We start from the raw sequence: 21,285 nt of genomic DNA on the forward strand, positions 1-21,285 counted from the left end.
TTATTGAACAAGAACAAGTACAGTATAAACACATTTCCCGGAGGGATAACAGAGGAACAACATGTAGTATATAAAAGTTATAATAAAAGACACAGCTGAAATATGGTGTATATTTACTAAAACAGACATGTTTGGAGAGCTCACAGCCACTCTGTAATAGCTTCATGCTCAAGCTGCCTTTATAATATACATTCGTCGAGGACACCTTATGCCTCTATGACTTTCTATGACATGAAATAACTACACCAGAGCATATTGTTCAGTTGGACATCTGGCAACCTCATAACAACCTACATTAGGCGCCTATAACAAGATCCAGACAGAGGACATAGACAGTAATGACTAGTCCAGCTGTATCATCTTCTATATCCTGCTAGTTCCATAAATTTTCAATGAACATGAGGTCCATTTTTACTGAAAAACAAGCAAGATCATCTTAAAGGGGTTATCTAGAGAAAATATTTTCCCTTCAAATCAACTGTTTTCAGAAAGTTATATAGATTTGTAATTTACTTCCGCGGTCACACAGTCACACAGTCACACAGCAGTGGCCCCAATCGCTCAGTCACAGGAGCACAGCTCTGATAGCAGCCATCCACATACCCTACAGAGCAAGCTCAGCTCCTGAGCTCGCTTCAAAGAGCCTCTGCACATCATGACGTTACGGGAACATCATTTTGCAACAAGGGGTTAAAGGGAGTATATTGTGTTTCGATTCCCATGAAGAAAGAGAAAGCATATACTCAACTCAGAGCTGTTGTTTGTGAATTTGGCTTTGCTTGCTTCCAATGGCAATCCTGGGGAGGGAGAGATAGAAGAAGCAGGCATACACCTGGATGAAACAGTTGTCAGATGTCTCCTCCAGTATTTTGGGACTATTAACTCCACTCGTGCCATTCTGTTTTCTACTGCTTTGCAGTATATTGTTTACTTATTAGAGACAGATACTGAAAATTTTCTTCTTTCCAATGATTGTAAGGGGTTATCCGTATAAAGAAAACATTATTTATATGGTTGCATTTATATATAAAACAATAAAGAAGCTTTACTTATCTCTCCACACTCCCCCGGTATCCTATGGGTCTTCGGTGTCCTGTCGAGACGATCCTGCCTCAACTTCCAAGATAAACTTGTCTCGGGGGTGACAGTCTGCTCAGCCAATCACTGGCCATGGGACTGTCTCAGTGGGACACTAAAGACATGTATAAGGAAACTAGGGGAGCGCGGAGAGGTAAATAAAACTTCTTTATTGTTTTATATCCATGTGCAACGATATAGATAATGTTTTCTGTACCCGGAAAAACCCTTTAATTTAATTTTGGGTTATTATTATAGGGGCAGCCATGTTGCCCGAGGTGTTTTTAAAAGCATTTAGAGATTTGCTTTACAGTAATGGACATAGCCAACAACAGACATAAGCTGTCTTATTGCCAAGAAAGGGTGTCCAGCGAAACACTTAGACCAGACAAGGAGGGCACTAATCAGAGAGGCAGCACGGAGAGAGAGAGACAGAAAGAGAGAGAGAGAGAGATGCTGAGTTCCCAAGCGGAGACTGGAGTATCTGTCCATACAACCATACGTTCCATAGAGCTGGGCTTTATGGAAGAGTGGCAAAGCAAAGTATTTACTTACAGTCAAAGAAGGCTCATTCTGAGTTTGCTAAAAGTGAGACTCTCCAAATGTATGAAGGATGGTGCTCTGGTTACGAGACCAAAATGGAACATTTTGGCCACCAAGGAAAACGCTACGTCTGGTGAAAAACCAATATATCTCATTATCTTAAAAACACTATCAGTGACGCATGGTGGTGGCAGCATCATGCTGTGGGGATGTTTTTCAGCAACAGGGACAGGGAAACTGGTACGGGTCAAGGGAAAGATAGATAGTGATAAAGACAGGAATATTCTAGAGCAAAACCCGTTTCTATCTGACAGTGATTTGAGACTGGGATGAAGGCTCACCTTCCAAAGTACAATGACCCAAAGCATACTGCTAAAGCAACACTCAAGTAATTTAAAGGAGAAGTCTGGTGATAATTTTTATTAAAGTACTGTATTGCCCCCTAAGGCTATGTTCACACTGCGTATGAATCCGTCCGTAGTGCGAACCGCGAATATACGCACGTAGTTTTGAGGTTGATGCGTTCGCTTGAAAGTATATGATATACGGCCGCACAATGCACACTACGTATGAGCTTACGGCCGGATCGTATACGGCGCAGTGAAAAATGAACACGACCATTGTTTGAGGACAGAAATGTTGAAACTCACGGCCGTGGATTTGCATGGGGTCTCGTACGGAGTACTTATTTTAGCCAAATTTAACTTGATTTTTCGATCCAAAAGGTTCTGTGTGGTTTACGGGGCTGGGCGAAGATTTCCAAAACAAGCTAGGGAAGCATAACTGTACTACAGGCGTATGTTCGCAGTTCGTACGCATCCGGCCGCATGTCTATTTTTCCCACGCCCGTATTTCAGCCGCACATGTACGGCGGCGTACGATCTACGGACGGATTCATACACAGTGCCTAAAAAGTTATACAAATCACCAATATACACTTATTATGGGAAATGCTTATAAAGTGCTTTTTCCCTGCACTTACTACTGCATCAAGACTTCACTTCCTGGATAATAGAGATGAGCGAACCTGGAGCATGCTCGAGTCAATCCGAACCTGAACTTTCGGCATTTGATTAGCGGTGGCTGCTGAACTCGAATAAAGCTCTAAGGCTATGTGGAAATCATGGACAGAGTCATTGGCTGTATCCATGTTTTCCAGACAACCTTAGAGCTTTATCCAAGTTCAGCAGCCGCCACTAATCAAATGCCGAAAGTTCGGGTTCGGATCGACTCGAACCCGAACCCGGTTCGCTAATCTCTACTGGATAACGTGGTGATGTCACTTCCTGGATAAAATGGTGATGTCATGACCCGGCTTCCAGAGCTGTGCGGGCTGTGGCTGCTGGGGAGGATGATGGCAGGTGGACACTGAGGGACACAGGGCACTGGAGGGACACTGAGCATTAGAGATGAGGTTCAAGTTGATCCGAACCCGCAAGTTTGGTATTTGATTAGCTGGGGCTGCTGAACTTGGATAAAGCTCTAAGGTTGTCTGGAAAACATGGATACAGCCAATGACTATATCCATGTTTTCCACATAGCCTTAAGGTTTTATCCAAGTTCAGCAGCCACCGCTAATGAAATGCCGAAAGTTCGGGTTCGGATCGACTTGAGCATGCTCGAGGTTCGCTCATCTCTACTGAGCATCCCTCTGCCATCATCCTTCCAGCAGCCACAGCCCGCACGGCTCTGGGAGTCGGGTCGTGACTAGAGATGAGCGAATTTGCCGAAATTCGGGTTCGTAACTTCTGATTCCCGCTGTCTGCAGCCTCCGTGAACAGGGTGGTTACAGCCTTACGGACCACCCGGAAAACTGGGATACAGAAATTGGCATAGGCTGTATCCCAGTTTTCCAGGCGGTCCTTACACTGTATCCACCCTGTTTACGGAGGCTGCAGACAGCGGGAATCATAAGCCGAACCTGAACTTCGACAAATTTGCTCATCTCTAGTCGTGACCATGATTTTATCCAGGAAGTGACATCACCATGTTATCCAAGAAGTTAAGCCTTAATGCAGTAGTAAGTGCAGGGAAAAAAGCACTTTATAAGCATTTCCCGTAATAAGTGTATATTGTGATTTGTATAATATTTGGGGGGAAAAACAATACTTTAATAAAAATTTTCGCCGCACTTCTCCTTTAAGGGGAAACGTGTAAATGTATTGGAATGGCCTAGCCAAAGCCAAGACCTCAATCCAATTGAGAATCAGTGGTCAGACATGAAGATTGCTGTTCACAAGCGAAAACCAACTAACTTTAAGGAGCTGGAGCAGTTTTGCCTTGAGCAATGGGCAAAAATCCCTCTAGCAAAATGTGGCGAGCTTATAGAGGCTTATTCAAAATGACTTGCAGCTATAACTGCCGCAAAAGGTGGCTCTACAAAGTACTGACTAGGGGGGGTGAATAGTTTAAAGTGACTCTGTACCCACAATCTGACCCCCCAAACCACTTGTACCTTCGGATAGCTGCTTTTAATCCAAGATCTGTCCTGTGGTCTGTTCGGCAGGTGATGCAGCTATTGTCCTAAAAAAAAACTTTTAAACTTGCAGCCCTGTGCCAAACTGGCGTGGCCTAGAGTGTCTGTGCATTAGGCTGGCACAACCTCTCTGTCCCTCCTTCCCGCCCTCCTCATCATTAGGAATGCTCCAGGCAGATTTTCTAGTGTTCATCAGCTGTGAGAACACAGCACATGGGCACCTGCAGAGGAATAGAAAAAATCCTGCCAGTGGCATTCCTAATGATGAGGAGAATGGGGAGGAGGGACAGAAAGCCGGTGCAGGCCTAGGGCACAGATATTCTAGGCCACGCCAATGTGGCACAGAGCAGCAAGTTGAAAATTTTTTTTTTTAGGACAATAACTGCATCAGCTGCCGAACAGACCCCTGGGCAGATCTTGGATTAAAAGCAGCTATCCAAAGGTACAAGTGGTTTGGGGGGGGGGGGACAGATTTTGGGTACAGAGTCGCTTTAAGTAGTACTTCGTCAAAAAAAAAAATCTTTTAACTCAACTGGTGTCAGAAAGTTATATAGATTTGTAATTTACTTCTATTTAAAGTCCTTAACAGCTGCTGAATGTCCTGCTGGAAGTTGTGTACTCTTTCCAGTAAGACACAGAGCTCTCTGCTGCCACCTCTGTAAATGTCATGAACTGTCCAGAGAAGGAGAGGTCTTCTATTTGCTACTGCTCAGAACAGTTACTGTCACAGAGAGAGGTGGCAGCAGAGAGCACTGTCACACTGAAAAGAAAACAACATTTCCTGAAGGACATTCAGCAGCTGTTACGTTTAAAAGATTTTTTAAAAAGATGTATATTACAAATCTGAAACCACCAAATAGTATATACATCTTATAGAATGTCTAAAGGAGCCGCTCAGCTAAGCTTAGAGAGGTCAGGCCCTCCACATCCTGCTAATGACTATCAAGAATTAAAGAGTGAAAGGAAAGATCTGTGATCTGCCAACATATTGTTAAGTTCAGCTGCCAAATTACAGCAAAACTTTCCTTCCATTTATGATAAGCTCACCAAAGCTCAGGCATTAATCTTTGCATTGTTTTGCATTTTCCCATGTTTCTTCTGCACTGTTTATTTAATGTGTCCGTGTTTGGCATGTTCTATGTGACCACTCCTCATAAACCCTGCTGCCGTGCCCACAAAACATTCAATTATTTACACTGACGTGCCAGTATTCTTTCCAAATGGACTTGTACTCGGGTTATTACACATTATGAACCAAGATCGACCCAATAATTGAATGATGTAGAACCCCCATCTGCCTTTGGCTTTCTAGGTATTTCCCATTAGTGTTTTATTGTGTAATATGCAAGATAAACAACTGGGACATTAGAGAGATATTTAATATGGGTCACAGGAATCAGAGGTAACGTCTAAGAGAGTCAAGTAACAGCCACAGCCATAATGTGCCCCCCCCCCCCCCCCCCCATAGAGTGCCACTCACAATGGGCCAACTGCACCAACTCCCAAAAGGTACCAGCCAAGGGCGTACACACCATAGAGGAAGACTGCTTTGGGGTCTTTTGAGGGAGATGGCCTAGACCTAGTTGGTTTTGTTCAAGACAATGAGACAGAATTTTACAAACAGAGCTACAATACCAGGCATCAATCATAGACAAAGAGTACGGTTTCTGGAAGAATCTGGAAGAATTTTCTAATCTCACACAACCTGAACTGTCTATGAAATGGGCAGGCATGCCAGGCCCTCCAGCTATCTGCCCTAGAAAATTTATGGAGGTCTCTTTTAACATTACCTTTAAACTGGCCCACATACACATGCATGTATGGTGGGGCTGGGCATGTGTTTTAAGTGAGAATAATACAGAAATATACATCTTGCAGTGGCTTATCTCCTGGGAGAATAAAAGGATTGTGCATTAAGTTTCAACTTACCTGATATCACTTGTTAGGGATATTCTGGGACTCCTGACTCTCCTGACAAATGATGTCAGCGAAATGATGCACCGTCCCTGATCCTTTTTTCCTAACATCATCTCTAATGATATTCTACAGAGTCCCAGCATACCCCTGGATATGTTACATTTCCATGCATGATCATCTTATTCTCCCAACAGGTAAGCAGCTGCAAGAGGTACCTTTCTATTCTCCACTCAATGACATTCAATTCCCAGCTGCACCAAGAGACCTTACATAGTTGTCCAATCCCACCAAACCAGTAGGTTTGGCTGTTTTTTGTCTATTATGAATGGGGAGATTTAGAATACTCTAACATACATGTCCATAAGATGTTTGAAAATGGCTCTGCTAAACCAAACAACTTAGACAAACACGACTGCTTTCTTCCAGAACAAGCACCATATGAGCTGTGTCTGATATTACAGCTTAGTCCTGTTGTTTAAACAGATCGTCTCACCATTACAATATACACTCACCGGCCACTTTATTAGGTACACCTGTCCAACTGTCCAATCAGCCAATCACATGGCGGCATTTAGGCATGTAGACATGGTCAAGACAATCTCCTGCAGTTCAAACCGAGCATCAGTATGGGGAAGAAAGGTGATTTGAGTGCCTTTGAACGTGGCATGGTTGTTGGTGCCAGAAGGGCTGGTCTGAGTATTTCAGAAACTGCTGATCTACTGGGATTTTCACGCACAACCATCTCTAGGGCTTACAGAGAATGGTCCGAAAAAGAAAAAACATCCAGTGAGCGGCAGTTCTGTGGGCGGAAATGCCTTGTTGATGCCAGAGGTCAGAGGAGAATGGGCAGACTGGTTCGAGCTGATAGAAAGGCAACAGTGACTCAAATAGCCAACCGTTACAACCAAGGTAGGCAGAAGAGCATCTCTGAATGCACAGTACGTCCAACTTTGAGGCAGATGGGCTACAGCAGCAGAAGACCACACCGGGTGCCACTCCTTTCAGCTAAGAACAGGAAACTGAGGCTACAATTTGCACAAGCTCATCGAAATTGGACAGTAGAAGATTGGAAAAACGTTGCCTGGTCTGATGAGTCTCGATTTCTGCTGCGACATTCGGATGGTAGGGTCAGAATTTGGCGTCAACAACATGAAAGCATGGATCCATCCTGCCTTGTATCAACGGTTCAGGCTGGTGGTGGTGGTGTCATGGTGTGGGGAATATTTTCTTGGCACTCTTTGGGCCCCTTGGTACCAATTGAGCATCGTTGCAACGCCACAGCCTACCTGAGTATTGTTGCTGACCTTGTCCATCCCTTTATGACCACAATGTACCCAACATCTGATGGCTACTTTCAGCAGAATAATGCGCCATGTCATAAAGCTAGAATCATCTCAGACTGGTTTCTTGAACATGACAATGAGTTCACTGTACTCAAATGGCCTCCACAGTCACCAGATCTCCATCCAATAGAGCATCTTTGGGATGTGGTGGAACGGGAGATTCCCATCATGGATGTGCAGCCGACAAATCAGCGGCAACTGTGTGATGCCATCATGTCAATATGGACCAAAATCTCTGAGGAATGCTTCCAGCACCTTGTTGTATCTATGCCACAAAGAATTGAGGCAGTTCTGAAGGCAAAAGGGGGTCCAACCCGTTACTAGCATGGTGTACCTAATAAAGTGGCCGTTGAGTGTATAAGAGATGAGTAAATCTCGAGCACGCTTGGGTTCATCCAGACATTTGATTACCAGTGGCTGCAGAAGTTGGATGCAGCCCTAAGGTTGCCTGGAAAATTAATACCGATGGTTGACAAAGTTGGATTCCGCCCTAGGGAGTCCTGGAAAACATGGATACAACCATAGGCCATAGCCTGTTTTCCAGGACTCCTTAGGGCTGCTTCCAACTTTCAAAATGCCAAATGCTTGGGTTCGGAGGACCCTGAGCATGCTTGACATATGGTCAACTCTAAATATATTCCCTATCTACGGGATATGGAATAAGTGTATGATTGTTGGGGGTCAGACAGCACAGGATATGTAAGTGTATTGACTTCTGGGACCCACTGTGATCTTGAGAATATCTTTTTTTTCTTTAACATTTTATTTTCCACACAGTTATACAAAAAGAGGACGGACCATAATTAACAATGCTTCCCGTACAACAATTCATATTCCATTTTACCCCCTTTATTACCCACCCCATCCACCCCCCCACCCCGAGAGAGAGAGTGAAGAAAGAAAAAAAAAAAAAAACACAACAATTTCCCTTCCCCCTCAAACAATTAATTAGAACCTCCTCCAATCCATGGTCCCCACAGTTTATAATGTCTCTTTATGGCCTTACGTGATTTTTGCCTGGCCCAATATTCCTCATAGTTAAGAACCTTCTCCACCAAGTTATTCCATTCATCAACAGAAGGGGCACTCTCTCCAAACCACTTTCTAGAAATGACTATTTTAGCAAGTGATATTAATTTATTAATCAATAATCCATTCCTTTGATCATTCTTGTACGCCCCCAGTACAAATCTGGGAGCGTCCAAGCCAACAACAGGACCCAGCTTCCCCTCCATACCTCTTTTCACAGTGGACCAAAACTCTTGAAGAACAGAACAGTCCCACAATACATGGAAAAAGTCAGCATCTTCCATCCGACATTTGGGGCACTCAGCACTTGAGAATATCTTAAGAACTTAAGTACCACGATAAAGGAGCATCAGTCACACATGTGCACTACCTCTCCATTCATTGCCTCTAGCATGTTTATTGCCTATCGTTGTCAAATAGCCAAGTAATTATGAATGGATTGGCAGTGCACATCCACAAACACTGCTCCGTTTTCCCAAGAGGCTTGGGACCCTATTCTAGAGGGCAATAGGTCTTAGCAGTGGGACCCCATCCCACATGATATTACCTGTATCCTATTATCCTGGGGACAGGGGATGGGTTGTAACGGTGGAACAATCACCAGGTCAATAGGCCGAGTTTCAACACAAGGCCTAAACAGAGAAGAGCTACAATACCAGGAACTGCCCATAGACAAAAGTGGCGCTGTTTATGGAAGAACACAGCCATGTTTTTTTAATCCCATCCAACCTTTTTTTATTTATTTATTTATTTTTCAATTCTACCAAAGGCGTCAGGAAAAAAAAAAAAAAAAGCATCATTGAAATCTCCTTCCTATAGTATTAATAATTGCCTTTCAAACAAATCACTGCTGTCGCTTTGTAACCCGCAGTAATACCGAATAGAAATCTGACATGAAAAGAAATGTATCTGCGCGCGTGGTTTGGGCTTTCAGCCGGCGTATCGTTCTTTCTCACTAGTATCTGCGCAGTAAATATAAGGTATTATTTTTTACACACCTGCCATTTACACAAAAATAACAGGAGAAAAATAATCTATATTATTAGAGAACAATCAATTTCCTTTAGTCTCCTCTAATCCTGCACACCCACAACAGATGGTTAGGATTTGTAACCAATTGCAACAAAAGCGAGAGTTCCTTTGAAATAAAACTAAAAAGCTTTCCTTGTCACACTCTTTTCCTATTAAGATGCAGTCTCGGGAAGCCTAATTTTGCTCTATTTTACTTGGCGTCTTATTTACTTTCTTTCTAAGACCCTATTTTAGCTGGGGCTGTGCTTGCCGTAACATCAGAGAGTCCCGCCAGAGTTCCATTGAAAACATTATGGCACAGACTGAAGATAACCCATATAGTAATCAATGGAAAAGTGCCAGTGCATTAAGTTTACTGTTTTTTTTTTTATTCATAATTGGATAGGGTAATAAAGTGCATACCAGCAGGACGGCCATTGATCCATGGACCATCATAAATTACTCCGGAGCAATGAATCATGGTCCCTTGTCCACTGAAGACGTCATTCCGCCACTGGCCCTGTAAATTAGAAAAAAAAAAAAAACACGTTGGATCTACATTAGAACTGCAATGCCTGCTGTTTCATAAAGAGGGGATTACTCCTCTGACTTCTCAATAGCAAACTGGGTGGGCCTAGAAAATGAACAATTCGACAGCAATACCCTGCTACTATTCCTCCGAGAGCTGAAAGGCAGACCACACAATATCCAAAGATTATGCAACGTGCCTCCCTTAAAAAAAAAGAATTAAGAGGCAAAGGGAACGGTTTTCTGGAAGACAAATGTTTCACCTTATAAGCAAATATCTTGCCTCAAAGAAATTGCTGTAATTGGGCGTCTGTTTTTTTCAGCTTATGCCTTTTTATTGAGCAGCTGCTGCAGAATTTTACACCCAGAACTAGTGTGCAATTTGAATCTGAAAACAATGTGTATTCATGCGTCTGTCAAGTGCGGAGCATATTCTGCAAAAAAAAGAGGAGAAAAACAAAACACCTTCTAAAATTTGGGTACGCGGCAGTCTTCTCCTGCTGCCAAGATGTCTGTGGCACATGCTGCCTCCTAAGCCGAGGCTTTCTTTATGCTCTGTACAAAGGGGAAGGAAACCCAAACCTGGGGACGTCTTCTACTAATTAAATGGAGAAGTAGGTGGAATTCGGGCTTATTTCCATGAAGTTTTATAACTCGGACACAACAGGGACACCTGTCGTGAAGATCACTTCCATAAATCTAGACAGTTTCTTTATTGTCACTCCTTAATTACCTGTGCAGCTGTCAAAAATTTAAAGCATCTATGAGATCTGTAAAACCATGTAATAAAATAACAGCTATTTAGCCTCTTAAGGTACGGATCTGTCATGGAGTTTCTGCAATAGATTTAAAATACATTGATATCTGTTTGGTTGTGGTGGAGAAACAAGGGAAATCTAGATGGTTTGACCATACCAAAAATGTGCCTTATTTACTCTTAGGCCATGTTCACACACATAAAAGGGGTAATCCGGCATGTAACAACTTTCGATATAGTGTTGATCATATATAAAAGATAATAAACATCACAAAGATCTGCGTACAAGGGTCTTAAATAAAGTCCTGGATAAAGCCCTAAGGCTATGTGGGAAACATGGATATAGTCATTGGCTGTATCCATGTTTTCCAGACAACCTTAGAGCTTTATCCAAGTTCTGCAGCCCCAGCTAATCAAATACCGAACATTCGGGTTCGGATCGACTCGAACCCGAACCCGGTTCGCTCATCTCTACTGATCAGCGATGAATTTCACTCTGCTGTCGGAAATTCAGGTCTAACTGGCTATGAGCACACATGAGACCGCAATGTAGGCACCCTTTACTGGATCAGAATAGGGGTCTCATGTGGCCCTGATGACCAGTACACAGATAATAATGGCATTGTCATTGGTTAGTGCACACATAAGAGAAAACATCTGTCATTATTTCAATGGCCATTAAATTAATTCATATGTCATAGGTCGAAGAATGTTCTAAAATATATTTTTTTTTAAATTGAGCAGATTTTCTAACCAATTTGTATGAAAATAGCTTTTTATAGAAATGGAAATTTTTCAATGGCTATATACCTGGTGGTCTAGGGCAGCAGGGTGATAAAAGAGAACCTGTTAGGTCCTGGAGCCTCACATATTGGACATTTCAAAACTGTTCTCAGATCTCTGTGATATTGTAAACTTACAGTGACTGGTTTCCAGTTATGGTAACTGGTTTTACCATGGGTCCAATCACACTTGATGTGTTCTCCTGTCATCTTTTTTGGCTTAAAGGAGAACTCTCAGCAAATGTAGAAAACCAGGAAGGGCAGGGGGTTGGTGAGAACATAATAAAGAAGTTATAATTATCCGTCCCCCACACAGCCGCAGCGTCACCGATTACTGTCACCCGTCGGTCTCCTGTATCTCCAGGGTTCCTGTCTCGACGCGACTGAAACTATCCCATAAACCAATCAGTGAGGTGTTCTGTTCTTCTTTTTTTTTACATTTGCCCAGAGTTCTTCTTTAATTGACAGCCTGACCGTCAGAAGGGGACGCAGCAAGCTGTCTCCAGAATAGTTTATGGGCAAGTCTCTTCTAAGTTCTTCTTTAGCACTCTGCGGCATCAAAGAATCCAAAAATAATAGCTTTAAGTCCGCCTATTAGGTCATGCGGCCAGTGTGTGAGACCCCGGCGACCTGAAAAATTCTCTTTAAGAACAACATACCTGGTGGTTTGGAACAGTGAAGAGGTTAATCTAAAGATCCCTGTGGTCTAGGGCAGTGAAGGGTTATTGCAGGTGCCCTCCCTCTGACTAATACATGAATCCTGAATGGGGAACTCCATTCTATTCTCTCTGAATTGAATAATAGGGTATTAGAAATTAGGTTTTCTAAACCAGAAAACGCCTTTGAGTTTAAACAAAGCCTTCAGCCCCATAACGTCAATCTCCCATCACACACGAGACGTAATAATGTCATCTGACATTGTTAAATTGTTTTGAAACATTAGTGAAGGTCATCAGAATATCGGGATAATTAAATGTGATTCTCTTTATTTCAATCTGAAATCCTTCTAATATAACAATGGCATGCGACTAAATGTAAAATGAAGCATATTACTGGCAGCCGCTTCTGAGCGACGCACCTTGTATTATAAGCAATCAGCATGCAACCTTGTACTTGGTGACTCTTAATATCCTTACATGTCATATCTGAATCTACTTGAATTTCAGATGGTGAGACCCGCAGGCCAAAGACAATCATTTCACCTCTTGAGCTAAATAAGAAAATTGTAAGTCCTTTGTAGCTGTCAGCGGTATAATGTCCGCCATTCAACTCTAGCGACGACCATGACGAGAAAAAGGGAAAAGAAACACATTACAATGCAGCCTGTCTTTATGGAAAGTATTGTTACTATAATTACTTACCATTAAAATTGCTCCAATACAACAAGCCAAATGTTGGGAAACAATGGGCTTTTCATACCTCGGCACATTTTACTGAATCTGAATTCTTTATAATAGAGCTGGGCACTCACAAAATGACCTTGTTGTCCAGTTGGCAGCATTCTTTTGGTCACAACTAACGTGGTGGTTTTCTCAGGATCTCTGCGTTTTTTGTTTTTTTTTCAGTGTTGGACTCTCGAAAGTAACATAGGCCCACCAATGGAAAATTATTCTGACCCTTGACCCACAGCATGAGCACAATAGGGGAAGCACTATCGCCTCCTATTCTGTTTCACAATGGCTTGTCTGTACAAGCAGCAATGCCTAGTAATGAAGTGTGCCTGTCTAAACAATAAGGGGCATGCGGCGCTTGTGGCCCTTTAATCGTGCTTATTGTTAGGGTCCCGAGTGTCAGATTCCAATCAAATAATAAAGGGTACATGTATATATGGCATGCACATTATGCGGCGCTTTAAACAAGGTACTCTGTATGGCAAAGGATATAGAAAGGCAAGACTCTAATAGGCGATAAAGTGCAAAGAGCAGGGGAAAAAACATTGCCTGCTCTGATGGTTCCAGATCTCTGTAGCACCATGCTGATGGAAAGGTCAGAATGTCACACTAGCAGCAAGAACAATGAAAGCTTCCTTTCAGGGGTCAACAGTTTAAGTTGTCGGAGGTTTTCTTGACATACCCTGGTCTACGGATAATTCTGCATGGAGATTCGGACAGTAGGGCCTTTCTAAGCAACATAGTTGACCAAGTGGATACCTTCATGGCAGCTGTTTAGCGTTAGAAAAAACATGGTCACTTTCTTCTAGAGAAAGCAACACTCTTGTCTCCAGTTTGGGTTTAGGTTTTGCAACCACATCTGAACTGGAGAAAAGAGCTGTGTTGTCTCTGGAAGAAAGTGACCGTGTTTTTAGAATGCTGGATAACCTATGGCTTTAACCTATGGCTCAAAGGCACTTTGAGCAGGACAATGTGTCATACCACTAAAGTCTTAAAGAGATGCTGTCAGTAGGTTTATGTTGTTTTATCTAAGGGTAGCATTAACTAGTGGGAGAGAAGCTGAACAGAATGATGTATCACTTACATTGTTCTGTGCAGCTGATTCGGAGATATCCTCCTGAATAACATGGACAATAAGTAGTCCTCTCCATTATGTGCATGAGCCAAGTAGTCCTGGATATTAATGAGAAGTAGAAAACTCTGCCCACCAGCTGCTGATTGGCAGTTATCTATCCATGCTGTGTATAGGCAGCCAATCAGCAGATGGGGGAAGGGGTGTGGCAAGAATCCTATTCTCCTGCATATTAGGAGAACAGCTGAACAAAATGATGTCGGTAATACATCAATCTGTTTAGCTTTTCTGTCACTATTTTATACTGCCCTCATTTAAGGCCACATAAACCTAGTTACAGATTCCCTTTGAAGATTATTTCCTTCCAGGAAGGAGTTTCCTTGCTTCTTGGCCTTCACAGGCCGTGGATCTTAATTCTATAGAACATCTCTGGTGTAAGGTTGAATGGACTGTTCAGAGTATATCCGGACCTTCTAATTTGCTGCAAGTACAAGAAGCGATCCTGTCCACATGGACTAATATTCCAGCAGAACAGTTTCATAATGAATTTCTGAGGTTCTGATGTGCAAAAGAGATCCAATGTGCTACCAGATCAGTGTATCTAATAGCGTTGACGTTCAGTGTACGCCACTTGATCGTTCACTTCTAAAAATGAGAATGCCCATTGTCTAAACATATTGGTTTGGATCTTGTTTGTTCTCTACAAGCAATCAAGAAAAGGTGCACGTCTTCCTTTAATACAGTCAAACATAGACTGCCAGAAGTAAGGAACACTAGAAGCTGATTATGTGAAATAGTCAGAGGCATACAAGCACAAATAAGGTGTGATATGGCATGTATGGCTAGCCTGATAATAAGCACATACTACATTCAGACATAATGATGGCTTTGTCACCAGAGTAAGTGATGTTGCCATAAATAAAAAGGTGAAGAGAAAGTGCAGGGAGAATAAAAGCTTAAATGGTAGCTGTCATCACCTCTCGTACACTTACTGACACCCTCCCAAACCCTCAGAATAGAGACACATAATGCAGAGTGACAGTATTGCACCTTCCACACATAGAGATGTCAACCTCTCTAAAATACACACAGATACATGACAGTGACTACAGGCACTAATACAGACCATTTAAAGGACTTTTCCATTAAGACATATTGGTTCAAACTAATGCAATATGTAAAGTACAACATACTTTATCTATACCAGGATTTTTTTATGTACTGTTTGAGATAAGCACCCCCTCCGTTTTTTTTTAATAACCTGTTGCCCTTAGTTATGACCACCTAATGGAATTCACTAAAGTGGTCACACATGCTCAGTTCAACTGTAGCCTCTTGATTGCTTGTAGTCTCTTTGGCTTCTGGCAGGTAGCCTCCATTGCACAAGCAAAAAACAAAGGAGAATTGTGAAAGCATGCACAGTGTTGCACAGCAAGTATACACATTTGACACCAGTTTACTCTCACTATTTTCTTTGTCATACACAGCAAGTATACAGCCACTGTTCAAAGAGGAAACCAGGATGGATGGAGAAGAATAGTAGTGATGTAAGATATTTTAGCATAAAAACGGGGCATTTGCACTCATTTACATTATATGCATTGGATTTTACCAACCTTACCAACCCTGCTTTATGGGAAAACCCCTTTAATAAATATGGCGGTGAGTGCAAGGGCATCACCACAATGGCATCTACCGATAGTTCATATAATATAGGCAGTAATAAGATACTAAAACTAGTATACAGACCTGCTCTATGTCAAGAGTGAGAAGCTTTAAATAAATATAGGGGTCGTGTTTGTGGTCACAATAGATTTAGTTAGAGTCTGGATGTGGAAATTCTCGGTTCTGAATAAATTTAGGAGTTCTGTCTAAGGCTATGTTCACACAACGTCAAAAATATTGAAAAGGCGTCCGATTTTCATATTTTAAAAAACGTCAGTTTTTGACACGATTTAACTGACTGCAATGCATTGAAGTTAATGGGAAGACGGACGTCTAATGCACACAATGCATTGAATAACGGGCGTTTTTACTGTGGACGTCAAATTAATGAACATGATCATTATTTTTGGACGTCTTTTGCAAACAGCGGACGTTTTTTTATTAGTTGTTCATACACAATTTTCTTTTGTCACCGTTCTTTCTCAGTTTTTACTATTAAATTGAATGGACTTTTCAATTAAGCCACACCCAAAGGGCAATTAGTAATCCCAAACTAGAATAATGTACCAACGGCCGTCACTGGGGAGGCCAGACAGCTAAATGACGTCCGTTATTTTAGACTCAAAATAACGGATGTCATTTTAAACGGAGCTGAAAAAATGGTTTGAACAGAGCCTAAAGTCTGAATCCATTTAAATATATGGGATGTGAATAAATCTTGTTGCCTAGCCTGGCAGCTGCATTCATTTTGTGGTCTGGATTTCTATGGGGTTCTGGTGTGGGGTCTCAATTTATTTAGGGTATGGTGTGGCATTTGAACTATTATTGGGGTTTGGTCTGTAGTCCAAAATTTATTTTTGGGTCTTGATAGTTGTCCGAATTAATATTTGGGTCTGGGATGTCAATTTGTTTAGAGGACTGGTCTAGGCTACAAAAGAACTGAGTTTTTATGAAAAAATATAAGGCAGCCCAGGGCATCGTTGTCTATAGATTGGGCTTGGTTAAAGGGGTTATCCTGTTAGGTAAAATACATGTTGCATCATCCCCCCTCCTGGAGACTAACAATTAATTCCATACAAGTCATTACCTTTTCTTTCTCCTTCCCTCAGTTTTGAGCCGCTGCTTTCTGCTAAAGACACAAAAATCCTCTTTGTTCTCAATCCCCTCCTCCCTTCTCCCTTCTGAGACAGCTAATATAAATTACTCCCTGGACAGCTGTTTCTTCCCTTTGTACAGCAAGAAGGGTTCATCACAGTAAGGTCACAAGTAACTTAACCTCAGATTACCCTCCCGGGTTCATACAGTGTATAAAGAGCCAGCCAGTGATGTTGTTTATATGAGCCGTCTCATAAGGAAAAAGCGGGTTGAGAGCAGAAAGGATTTTTGTGTCTTCAGCAGAAAGCAGCAGCTCAAAACTGAGGGAAGGAGACAGAAAAGGTAGTGACATATGTAGAATGAATTGTTAGCCTCCAGGAGGGGGGTTGATTCAACATATAACTGAAACTTTAAATGCATTTTTCATTGTAAAAACAGCAAATGTTTAACAGAAGTAAATTGCATATAATACAGAAATAACATAAGTGGTATGAAAAGTAAGTGACCATTTAAGAGCAATTCCATAAAGCTGTACAGAATTGTAATATGCTGGGTGCATAAGCCTATTCTTATATGAGGAAAACATAAATGCATACAGGGTTAGTTTTTGGCTTTGTCATGGGCGATGAGAACAGTTTTGCCCCAGGGATGATGAGCCTTTTAGTAATAGTATACATTGATGTGGATGGTGACTCTTATAGTGGATGACCACACCACTCTACCACCTCTTGGAGGCATCTGTTATTCTGCTTACCATGCCCGCAGGAATGACTGTAAGAATCTGACTTCCTTGCAGGTCTGTGGAATAATTAAACATTTTGTCGGGAATTTCTTTTAAAGCAATTAATTTATACGACAGGCTCCAGGCCAGTGCCTCGCTTTACAGGGTACACTCACCTTTGGTGGGCAACCAAAATATATTAGGACATGGATTCAATTCCCAGCAAGTCTGCATGTGTATTATCAGAATGCGCCAGCTGCTACAGGGAGGGATTCCCATAAATACATTGTATTAAGGAATGGCTATTTTTAAGTAATTTCCTAATATATTCTGGTAAGTTCAGTAAATGTTTCCTGTTTTGTCAGTATTAGACATAAAAAATAGCAAACATCCTTTTTTTATACATGATTCCCACCTATGGCAAGAGGTTTGGTTCCAGTCTATCCAAGTGCATGTAGAAACTTGTAGTTCCACAGCTGTATGGTCTACAGTAGTAGTACTGGAGGGAATCGGTGTAATTCGGTAACACACTATTTATGGAATATTTAACAATGAAAAAGACGGGATTGTGATAGTTTTTCGCAGAAGGAATGCCGTTCGGCATCACACCTGTTTGGCGTGATTAGCAGCTAGGTTAAGCAGCAGTGCATCCTCCTTAAACGCACAGGAAGGAAATATGGGAACAGGGATGGGAATGAGCTGAACTTGAACAAAAGCCAGAAGCCTATCACAACTGGGGGATTCATTTCACATAGGATTACATGGTAACAAAATGAAATTGCAAACCATATAGGAAGGGATTATGTGGGAAATATTCGTAGCAAAGATATAAATGTACAGGCCGTCAGAAAGGAGGCATCTGCATTTAACTTACTGTATTTTTTGGACTATAAGATTTAAAATTGCTTAAAAAAGACCTTGCTTCTTAAAGGGGCCCAGCCATGCCAAATTCCCCTGATGCCTCCTTAAAGGGAACCATTCACCCCGTGGCCCCCGGCAGAAACTGACAAACAGTGACATAAAGGTCAATATACTTACCACATCGCTCCCGGTCCCGTCCCGGATCCCGTTGTTGACACGGAGAAATCGACGATTCTTCTTCTCGCACCCATTATGGTAATGAGCGCCGCCGGGTCCCAAGTCCAGCCTTCTCCCAGCCTCCGACACTTGATTGACGCCAGGTCTTCTTCCTCCTCGTCTTCTTTCTTCTCGCCGGATCCCGCGCAGGCGCCGTGACAGTCGTTTTCGGCGCATGCGCAGTTCACAATTGAAGCCGCTCCGCAGCTTCACTGTTTACTGCGCGTGCGCCGATTGGCTCGGACACGTATCCTGTTTACCGCGCAGGCGCAGAAGAGGTGACGAGACCATCGCAGTGGCGCCTGCGCGGGAATACGTCAGAAGACTGAAGACTGAAGACGTCAATCAAGTTCCATGAGGCGTGGATGGGCGGCGACGAGAAGAGGACCTCATGAATAAGTTGGACTCGTCCGTCGTTTCCTATGGACGTTGGACTCATCTCAGCTCATTACCATAATGGTCGGGAGAAGAAAAATCAGCGATTTCTTCGTGTCAACAACGGGATCCTGGACGGAACCGGGAGCGATGTGGTAAGTATATTGACCTTTATGTCACTGTATGTCAGTTTCTGCCGGGGGCCACGGGGTGAATGGTTCCCTCTAATAGGGTTTTCCAGGCTTTACAAAACAATGGGGGGGGGGGGGGAGGGTTGAAATCGGAGGATAAATATAAAAAAAATGATATTCACCCCTCTGGTCGCTTCTGGTACAGAATGTCCGCTGCTATGAAGTCTCTGCAGAAGTGTTATTGTACACGAGACTCCAGCAATGGTGGACAACATTAAAGATGAGGGCAAATCGAGCATGCTTGAATCTAACTGTACAGCATTCGGTGGCTGAAGAAATTGGATGCAGCCCTAAGGAGTCAAGGAAAACATGGATACAGCCTATGGCCTATGACAGTATCCATGTTATCCAGGACTCCTTAGGGCTGCATGCAACTTCCTTAGCCACTGGTATTTAAATGCTGAACGATCGAACTTGAGCATGTTTGATTTGCGCTCATCTGTAGTCAATGACAAATGCAAATGAATGCTGAAGCCAGTGACTGGCTGCAGTGGTCCTATGCACAGTGTTCGGTGATGTCACTGAGGCCAAGGCTCTTCTGCCTGGGACTTCAGAGCAGCCGTGTGTAACAGGAGTGAAGAGAGGGATGAGTATACATTTTTATTTAATCTCTCAATTTGTTGTACCTCCTAGCAAATTTTTTTAGTTATGGGCATGAGATTTCCGGTGATACATTGATCCTGGGATTATTCTGATTGCCATTGGAGTGGGAGGGAATTTTCTCCCTGTGATGGGGCAATTGTAATCTGCCTCATAGGGGTTTTTTGCCTTCCCCTGAATCGGGACAATAGGGTCTCCCTTGGTTGAACCTGATGGACTCTTGTTTTCTTTCAACCCTATTAACTATGTTAATATGTTAGATATTAATATACCTCCCCTTTACTTCATATAACCAAAGGTATGCAAATTCACTTTAACCTTAGACAACTAAATAAACATTTTTAAAACCTCTTCACATTGGGCAAATTATTCTTGGTTATGGCCAAAAATTATAATGGTGTTCAATTACTATTTACATTACCGAAATGGAAATATGGGTGATACAGTATGTTGGCCAATTTTTATGTTCCCTTGGCTCTTAATTCTTAAAGCGAATGTACCAGTTAGAGCAGGATTTTTTTTTCCGACTACCTTGTCGGTGCCGACACAGAGATCCCAGTGGCGTGGTCGATTTTTGAAAATGCAAACTGGTTTACCGTATTCGGCGCCTTTTTTTCATGTGCACTGGCCGGCTCTATACACTGAAGGCCAGCCCAGTGCCTCCAGTGTAATGATATCCCATCCCCTCAGTGATGTGCCTCCATTAAAATCAAGTCTGGCAGCGTCGTTGAGGGTAGGGGGTATCATTACACTGGGGCCCGTCTCCAGTGTATTGAGCGGGTCAGTGGACATGAAGAAACTGGTGCTGATCGAGGGAATCGGGGGCGGCGTTTTGAATAGACCATGCCACCAGGTTCTCCTAACCTCCAAACAGACCAGGTAGTGAAAAATAAAAATGATACATTTGCTTTAAAGACCAGTGGATTCCCTTTCTGGCCCATGGCAGACACTTAAAAGGAGGTGGTAAGAGACATTTCTGAGATCCTCCCCCTACTCCTGCCATCTCAGTCTGTAGGAATAGCATGACTTCTATGTGAAGGTTGGTATTTGTAACCAGTTAGGCATAGGGAGTTTCCTGACACTGCTTGTTTTCAACAGTTAAATCTCCAAAAACCAGGACAATCATCATCAAGTTGAAGAAGTCCATCAAGTTTTTTTTTGCCAACTCTGTAACAAAAATCAGCTACAAGAAGATAATGTCTTTTTGTAGGATATAGACTTAGATCCAAGTACTATAGAAGATAGTTTATACAGTGGAAGAAAATGTACTTCACAGCATCCCTCACCCCATTAGTCATAGCAGGCCCCCCTTACTCCTATTAGTCATAGCAGGCTCCCCCTTACTCCTATTAGTCATAGCAGGCTCCCCCTTACTCCTATTAGTCATAGCAGGCTTCCCCTTACTCCTATTAGTCATAGCAGGCTCCCCCTTACTCCTATTAGTCATAGCAGGCTCCCCCTTACTCCTATTAGTCATAGCAGGCTTCCCCTTACTCCTATTAGTCATAGCAGGCTCCCCCTTACTCCTATTAGTCATAGCAGGCTTCCCCTTACTCCTATTAGTCATAGCAGGCTCCCCCTTACTCCTATTAGTCATAGCAGGCTTCCCCTTACTCCTATTAGTCATAGCAGGCC

General features: G+C 42.5%; 1 protein-coding gene across 3 annotated transcripts in view; it reads right to left on the bottom strand.

Moving 5' to 3' along the window:
• Positions 1 to 21,285, bottom strand: part of MORN1 (MORN repeat containing 1) — a 268,243-nt gene that overhangs the window by 193,635 nt on the left and 53,323 nt on the right. For all 3 annotated transcript variants that reach the window (XM_069948672.1, XM_069948670.1, XM_069948669.1), the window contains exon 7: positions 9,820 to 9,916. In XM_069948672.1, the coding sequence (XP_069804773.1) occupies positions 9,820 to 9,916 (97 nt within the window). The remainder of the gene's footprint in view (positions 1 to 9,819; positions 9,917 to 21,285) is intronic.

Source organism: Dendropsophus ebraccatus, chromosome 12 (assembly GCF_027789765.1).
Source record: "Dendropsophus ebraccatus isolate aDenEbr1 chromosome 12, aDenEbr1.pat, whole genome shotgun sequence".
NCBI lineage: Eukaryota > Metazoa > Chordata > Amphibia > Anura > Hylidae > Dendropsophus > Dendropsophus ebraccatus.